Here is an 8906-nt window from a genome sequence, read left to right as displayed (position 1 = left end):
TGTGTGTGTGTGTGTGTGTGTCTGTGTGTGTGTGTGTGTGTGTGTGTCTGTGTGTGTGTCTGTGTCTGAGTTTGTGTGAATGTGTGTGTGGTGTGTGTGTCTGTGTGTGTGTGAGTGTGTGTGTGTCTGTGTAAGTGTGTGTGTGTGTGTGGTCACCTTGACCCTAAACTCCTGCGCGGCCCCAGGTGTGGTCTCCAGGAGCCTCATGACGCCCCCTGCGGCGGCCGAGTACATCAGGAAGAACAGCAGGCTCATCTGGGACGGCTCCACTCCAAACACCGTGCGACTGCACAAGGCCATCTCCTCCTTCAACTCTGCACACACACACACACACACACACACACACAACACACACGGTCATAAACACACACACACACACACACACACACACACACACACACACACACAACACACACACAGGCACACGGTCATAAATACACACACACACGACACACACACAACACACGCAGTCATAAAAACACACACAGGCACACGGTCATAAACACACACACACACACACACACACACACACACAGGCACACAGGCACACGGGCACAGACACACACACACTCAACACACAGGCACACGGTCACAGACACACACACACACACATACAGGCACACACACACACACAGGCACACAGGCACAGACACACACACACACAGATACACAGACAGACACACACACACACACACACACACACACAAAGGACATTAAAATACCATACAAAACTTTACGCAATACAGTAACAGACTGATAATCAGTTTATCTATTCATTCTACTCATTAAGGGGGCAGTCGTGGCCTACTGGTTAGGGCTTCGGCCTTGTAACTGAAGGGTTACCGGTTTGATCCCCGACCAGTAGGAAAAATGGGGGGGGGGAACAATCAGTTTTACCTAACTCAAGCAGTTAAAGCAGCCGGACATGTTTGTGAGCCCCCATGTTCATGCCCCCAGAGCATACATGGGCAACATACGGCCCGCGGGCCACATCCGGCCCGTGGGCTTTCCCTGACCGGCCCGCGTAAGGTCCGTGAAAGAACAATAGTCAAGAGCCTAGCATAGAGATAATGCATGCAAATCAATATCGTTGTTTTTATTTTGAAAGCGACTGCTATTTGTACGCCCATACATTTGTGCGTGGACGCGGCGACGTAAAAACCTTCACTGATGTGCTGGTGAATAGAAAAATGCTTCTGCGTCGACACAATGCAGTTGCCTTTACGTCGGCGTAAACCTTTCAAAGTTTTGTGTCTCTTATGTCTGCGTCGCTCACCACCGCAAAGGTTGTTAGAACGAACTCCTACTGCTGCTCGTTGGCGATACGAAGTGTTCATTTCAAAACGTTACTGGCAGATAGACAGTTTACAATCGGAAAACCCCGTAATTGCAAAGCTTATGTTAGCGAACTAGTATGATGCTACTACCCACAGGTTGCTTGAAGCAGCCGGCTCAACACACAGAGCGAGTTCACCAATCACAGTTATGTGCATAAAGTTAAAGCAAAAACATAGCCTACATTTTTAAAATAGTTTTCTTTGTGCATGTTGATTAACTAATGACAGCCTACTCTTGTCTGCTCCACATTTTCGTAGTCTAATTCTGCATAGAGTTAATTTAATGATGGTAATGATTTAATGATGAAATATTGCTGAGTGTTGATGAAATGGTGGCACGGCCTATCGGTTGTACTGACTCCTTCACATTTTCATGACCTAGCCTAATTATATAGATATTGTAGTACTTTTTTATATCAGTCTTTGAAAACTGAAAAAAATGTCAATGTCAAAAAATCATTTTGAGGAATGAGGATTAAATACTGGACATAGATTAAATAGGCCTATTGCTGTTTTTCCTTTGTCTCCCTCACATTTTCATCTGTTCTTACGACTAGTAAACAAAACCATATGATTTACTTAATGTTATACAAGAACAGAATAGAATTGAACAGAATTGAGTTCAGACTTGAGTTCGGTATTTTGAGTCCGGCCCTCCTCAACAGTCCCAGTTTGTCATGTGGCCCCTGGGGAAATTAGTTGCCCACCCCTGCCCCAGAGTGTAGCACTGTAGCAGCCTAGCAGCTGTAGTGGCTGGCTGCAGCAACTCGTCTTTGTAAAGTGAAGAGTTTTGGAAAAAGTGAACACTCAAATGTAAAAAAATGATGTGTGTATAATATCGATTTGGACTCCACATACTCACACACAAAAAGACTGCAATATTTCAGGCCTACTGTTATTCAAAAATCAATTTTTAATGCATCTCCCACACTTACGTTTCCTCTACCTCTTTTCAGAGAATAAGTGCACACTAGCTAAAGAGAAAAAAGAAAATTGGGAGTGCTTTAATGCCGATGTGTCGCAATAATTATGAGAGAGATGAAGACGCTGCCTTTTAAAGTACAGTAAATCATAAGGAAACTGCCTTCTCCTGGAACATTGATGAGAAAAAGCCTTTTCGTTGGACAGGAGAAATTGCTGGTTTAGTACAAAAGAAGAAAAAGAAGAAAAATAAAAAAAGAGATCTATTTCTGTGAGCTGAGACAAAAGCAGAGGCTTCAGTACCTAGTGCTGGTGTGTGTGTGTGGGGTGTGTGTGTGTGTGCCGTGTGTCTGTGTGTGTGTGAGTGTGTCTGTGTGTGTAAGTGTCTGTGTGTGTGAGTGTGTCTGTGTGTGTGAGTGTGTGTGTCTGTGTGTGTAGCCCACAGATACAACGGACATGTCAGGTCAGTTTAATTACTGCACCGCCCAAGGCCTTTTCACATGTATGACCAGCAGTAGGCTTTTCATCTGGCTCAAGCATCACATTTCACATTTCCTGCCTCAGCGTTAAAGGAGAATTACGGCGAATTCTCCTTTAAGGCTGTACAATTAATCGATTTTTAATCAAACTCGCAATCTGAACTAAATGCAAAAGCTGCAATTACTCATGCAGTTTGCAACTCTGTCCAAATAACATATGAATTTTATATTCATACCATCCTCCATGTGTGACAGGCCTCACCAATCAGAAGTGGCTCAACTTAAAGCAACATTTGGAATATTGAACTGAAGCCTGACTTTCAAATATTACATCGCAAATCAAATCACCAAATCCCAATTGGACGTTTTCCCCAAATTGTACAGCCCTACTCTGGGTCACGTTATGGCTGTGTGGCCAGTTGATTTTAATTTTGGCCGACCATTTCAACAGGTTAGAGCCTTTACAATGCCTACATGAGACGTACGTCTCTTTTATTTAGAGTTTCCATGTGGAGCCTATTTTTCATTTGTGAGAAAAGCGGTATGTCAGTGGGTCAAACATTGCAATATAAAGGCTGGGCAGAGGTACAGTAGTGCCGCAGCAGTGATGCTGGCCATGAGAATACACACACACACACACACACACGCACAATGCAGCCATCACACACACATGTACCAAACACTTAGTGGCCTAGTAGGTGTACGCTAGGTGCTCTACCACTTCAGTAAGATATAGAGGGTGGTGCAGTTATGCAGTAAACAAATTCTTTAGGCTGATTCTCAGGCTAATCTGTTATGTAGTAAACTAATTCTTTAGACTGCTTTCTCGGGTTAATCTCGTGTAGTGAAATTCTTTAGGCTGCTTCTCAGGCTAAGGTCTTTAACAGTACAAGCTACCAGCAATGGTCACTGCATTTCGTACTGTATGTGTGCCCAGCAAAGTAATCCTCCTGTAACATGTCGCAGGACTGAATGGAGAGCCATCAGGCCTCCTGGGGTTCCTCATGGGGGTGACGGGAGTTGACGACCATTAGTCCAAAAGTGCCACAATGCATCACCCCCATCCAGGGATGTAGTGGTAAAATAAGAGGTGGGTAAACTATGATTTCTGTGATCACGGTGAAGTGGACTGCGCCATGCGGTATCAGATTTTTTAAAAAGGCACTCAGAACATGTTTGATGATGGTGGAAGTTATTGTCCAATGTTTATAACAATACCAATGATATTAAATGGTTCCAAGAGTGTTGATTAGTGTACATATTGTGGATGTGGATGATACAGTGTGATTAGTGAATGTTAAAAGTTGCAATTGGAGAATAAAATCTTTTGACAGGTGGATAAACTCTAATAAGAGGTGGATAAACTCTATTTATGAAATTTCAGAGGTGGATAAACTGCATTTACTCGCGTTTAGCCTCCACTACATCCCTGCTGAGGTGTGTGTGTGTGTGTGTGTGTGTGTGTGTGTGTGTGTGTGTGTGTGTGTGTGTTTACTTGCGTTTAGCCTCAACTACATCCCTGACCCCGTCACCACCATCCTTTCAAAGAGCGAGAAGAGCTTTACTTATGCCTCCTCAGTTAGACCTTCAATTCTCTGAATGGCTTTTGATAATAGCCAGCACCCCCCCATCTATGCTGAGGTAAATCAATATGATTTCCCCCCCCCCCCCTGATGGAGCCCCTCTCCTCCCCTCGCATAGCCCACATGAGGCTGCACAGTCGTTGAGCGTCCCCACTGCCAGCCAGCAGCTCCTCGGGCAGCCTGACGTGACATGCTTAATGGCACCAAGTGTTCTGCAGTGGGCACTGTTCACAGAGCACGGTCGTGAATCATCGGGCCAGTTCTATGCAAATATCCACTTTTTTTTATGCCACATCCATAACGCCAGGCTATGTGTAGTAGTTTGATATGTAAATTAATGACTAGGACTTTTGAAGATTTGTCAGCGAGAGGTTACAGCAGACGGTTGCCATCTGACATTCCTTCACAGCCCCCAGACAAACACAGCAATATATCCTGCTGAGGAGGGCTCATAGTACACACACAGCCATATATCCTGCTGAGGAGGGCTCATAGTACACACGCAGCCATATATCCTGCTGAGGAGGGCTCATAGTACACACGCAGCCATATATCCTGCTGAGGAGGGCTCATAGTACACACGCAGCCATATATCCTGCTGAGGAGGGCACGTAAAACACACTTGCTCCGTACCTGTGGTCCACACGTGCTGCTCAATGTAGGTGGAGAGGGTCATGGCGTCACAGCGAAGGGCGTCGGGGGTCCTCCAAGGCTCCTGCACATCCACCGACTTGCACAGCCTGCCAATCTGACATCATATCCTGTCACTCAGACATCAGCCCTTTCAATCAATTTGACACCAAAATCTGTCAATCTGACATCACATCCTGTCACTCCAATATCAAAGCCTGTTAATCTCACAATGTGGTCAGTTCAATCTGATATTACACATCCTTTCAATCTAACACCATGTCCTGTCTAATACCATGCCCTATCTAATACCATGACCTGTCTAATACCATATCCACACAATTAAGTCTTCTTACAAATGTAAGATGCTTAGAACAGCTCCAAGATAAAGTCTGCACATTACAGGCTATCACCTGTATGTATTTGTGAAATATAGAAAGGGAGTAGGAGAAAATAAGGGAGAAATGGGAGAGGACGCAAGCAAGCGAGTACGGAATGATTAAACAATTATGGGAAAATCTTTTGTGCACCACTGCTCATCAAATAAGGCCTTGGGCTATGTTTCAAAGGCTGAAACCCTTTTATATTTGTGTTGCCTGCTGTGACTCCATCTCTTCACCCAAATTGCGATAAACAAAAAGAGATATGGCTCAATCAAACATAAGTGGAACTGTGCTCGGCTGACAGCTATTCATTCTGATAGCTATCCTTCATTTTAATGAATGTTCAGAAATATATAACGTATATATTTTTGCATTCCTGAAACTGCAGTTGGGTCATTTTGATGTGATTTATTTGATAAAAACAACCCACTTGCTGTGTCACTGACATTAGCCTACCTGGAATACACAATCTAACAGACATGATTCATGAATATTCATTCAAAATGTACAATCTGTGTTTGTGTCTGCATATGTAATTGCATCTGAACATTTACTGTGTTACTATTCCTGTCTTAATCGATTAGTAAATATGTATGTCATCATACAGTGTACATCATTACAGTACAAATATGTCTAACATTTGAGTATAGATCCTTTCAAGTACAGTACATGAACAAAGTGTGTTAAGGCATGTCCATTGGCACAGAAAAAAAACAATGAGTTAACAGTAGCTCAAGGATAAACAAAAATGAGAGAGAAAAAAATCACATTTTTTAGAGCACTACACTAACGTCCAAAACATTTTTATTACAACTTATCTGCATTGATTTTTAACGTTTAAACTGTAAACATTCTGGGAACAGAAAGTGTCTACGGGATAGGTATTCTCTATATTCTGAGTTTGAGCACATTGTCTACTTTATTGAGATAACTATTCCCTTTGAAGATTTGATGGTGGAAGCCTTTGAAGACACAAGAATGGAGATAGGTGTTAGAGGCTAGGAAGGTCAGCCGTAACACTTCTGTTAGATTTTGGTTTTCGGGGACGGTAAGTGAAAAGAGTTGTGAGGACTTGTCTGAGGCTGCTGAAATGGCAAGAAAATAGCTACGGCTGAGGTGCTTACAGAATACTTGGGCCACTGTTTAGCCTTCTGGAGGTGTTGTGGGCCTAATTCAACGAAACACAAAAACAAAGAAGTGCCTACTTGAAAACCCCCCGTGAAATGCTCATGAAGGCTGCTGTGGTGGTGATATTGATTATGTTTATGTTTATGTTTATTCCTGCTTTGGTTCCTTCTCTGACCAATTAGGCTACTGGTTTTGAGAGTCCGCATCAATGAGGGATACGCCCTTACTGCACAAAGCAGTCTGTTTTATTAATGATTTTGTGTTTACTTGTTGGTTTGTAGTCCATTTAGTTGTTGTTGTTGTTGTTGTATCCCACATCACGTTATGTAATGTTAATTAGGGTTAGCTGTTGATTGGACACTGTGGAAAATCCCCTGTCTAAGGATCCTGACACCTCTTCTGTGTACCGTATATCTGAAATTACACACAGAGCTATTTCATAGTCATCTCAGGCCCAGGGTGTGGAATGCATTACACTAATTCAGTCGTGTAGGTGGCCTAACTAATGTATTAAAAGGAAAGAAATGAAAACATATGACTGATTCTCGGAAGAGATTGTTAGATAGCGCTAGAAAGTTAGATAGCAAGGTAAGTAAGTAAGCTTTACTTTACTTTAATAAGGTTTTTTTTACATAGCCTGGCACATTTCTCATGCGCAAGCTTGTTATTTTACTGATTTCTGAGAGGCACAGCACCTACTGTAAGATTAATCACTGTTCATTTGTTATTTTCATTCACAGATCTGGTCCAGATGTGCTGCGTTAGCAGGGGTGTCTGTACACCTACCTTCCATATGAACTGCAGGAAGTCTAACAGGACCAGGGGTGAATATGATGGGATGCTGGTCGTGTAGGTGCTGATCCTAGCATTGGGACCCCCCATATGATGCACCTTCTTGCCTTCGGTGTATTGTGGATATACCACCAAACCAAGTTCCTCTATGAGTTGCATTACATGGGTCTGAGAACTGGAGATGGAGGAAGTCTTTCAAGCTGAGTGCAAATATTTCAGAAATCATATGGAGATAAGGATAATGGAGATATTGCTGTCTTATCTAGCTTATGTCACAGTTATTGCCTGTGTCTAAGACAAGCCTGGGCCCTCTACCCGAACTCCTACCCGCATACACACACAACATTTTTTATTACAACTTATCTGCATTGATTTTTAAAGTTTAAACTGTAAACTCTCTGGGAACAGATAGTGTCTACGGGATAATAAAGTGATTAATTACAAACTTATAAGTTCAGAGGTCAGGGGTAATAAATAGCTACATGAATTTAAATGTGGAACAAAAATATTTTTTAATTTGGATTATACAGAATTTTGATTATCCAATTGGGTGTGTTATTGGGATTGTATACATTTAATGTGCGCAAAAATAATTTTGGTAACCTTACAACCTCAGCCCAGGCAACATTGTGCGGACCCCTGCAATCTCTGGCGACCCCTAGTGGGGTCCGCGGACCCCGGATTGGGACTTATCCCATAGGCCTACGGTAGGCTACTCTTATCTTCCAATGGAATTCTAAATGTTTTAAGAGACATCTTCTAAAACGGTAGGCCTAGCCAACCATTCTAGCTGCCTATGACTGCTTTTGATTCCTGATACACTGTAGACTACCATGTTATCAGACACTTCTTTCCTGACAGACAGCCTGTTGGGTGTAAATGCGAGTCGGCCTGACAACAGAACATGCTATGTAGCTTACCTGGCTACCCACTGTCCTCCAAGATCCCAGCGATCAAGTCCACCAGCAGCCGGCACGTCCTGTGTGACAGTGCGCCCTCCTACCCTATCTACGATCAAAAAACAAATGTATCAAATGCAGACCTATTATATCAATACGAGAAAAAAAATGGCACCTAGGCTACGGGACCACAACAACAAAACAACAAATAACCAACCTTTTCCTTCCAAGATCAAAAGTTTTAACTTTGCCTCTCTCTGAAGTAAGAGATGTGCTGCGCTTAATCCAGACAGCCCAGCACCGACAATAACAATGTCATACATGTTTGAACAGCTTTAAAATCTTCAAATAATGGCTACTGTACTAACACGCAGGTTAGTTACAGAGTCAGGTAAACAACTTCGACTACAATAGACAACGATAGGCCTACACCAATGATAATTTATCTGGCACGTATCGGACTTTGGAGTATCGCGTAAGGGGGACCCGGAAGAGTCGGAAAGTGGGATGTGAACAGTGAACTGAACTCTCCACTCCACTACACGACTGCCCATTTGGGTCACGGACGGACGAAGTGTAATGTTATACAAGTGTTATGTAGGCCTAAGGTGCGGCTAATGGGTGATTCTCCAACTACAGGCACTTTTGTGTCCTTGTGGTTGTTTTTGTGGAAAAATATAATATTTTGATTTCAATCATGTCAATTTGCAAAGGCCAGATCACCAGCATCCTATAAAAAATTAATCATGCCTAT

At 42.8% G+C, this 8906-nt stretch overlaps 1 protein-coding gene across 1 annotated transcript in view; it reads right to left on the bottom strand.

Annotated features, from left to right (window-relative positions):
- LOC143122389 (putative flavin-containing monoamine oxidase A) overlaps positions 1-8677 on the bottom strand; it is a 59994-nt gene extending 51317 nt beyond the window's left edge. The window contains exons 1-5 of the mRNA XM_076283196.1: positions 8370-8677; positions 8174-8261; positions 7248-7428; positions 4954-5068; positions 157-314 (exon numbers count right to left, since the gene is read on the bottom strand). Of these exons, the coding sequence (XP_076139311.1) occupies positions 157-314; positions 4954-5068; positions 7248-7428; positions 8174-8261; positions 8370-8475 (648 nt within the window). The 5' untranslated portion in view covers positions 8476-8677. The remainder of the gene's footprint in view (positions 1-156; positions 315-4953; positions 5069-7247; positions 7429-8173; positions 8262-8369) is intronic.
- Between the last annotated feature and the right edge of the window lie 229 nt (positions 8678-8906).

The sequence above is a fragment of the Alosa pseudoharengus genome, unplaced genomic scaffold (assembly GCF_046254945.1).
Source record: "Alosa pseudoharengus isolate Yale_2024_CS ecotype anadromous, Long Island Sound unplaced genomic scaffold, YU_APseudo_1.1 YU_APseudo_1.1_scf_14, whole genome shotgun sequence".
Classification (NCBI taxonomy): domain Eukaryota; kingdom Metazoa; phylum Chordata; class Actinopteri; order Clupeiformes; family Clupeidae; genus Alosa; species Alosa pseudoharengus.
This window is presented reverse-complemented; position numbering and strand designations above follow the sequence as displayed.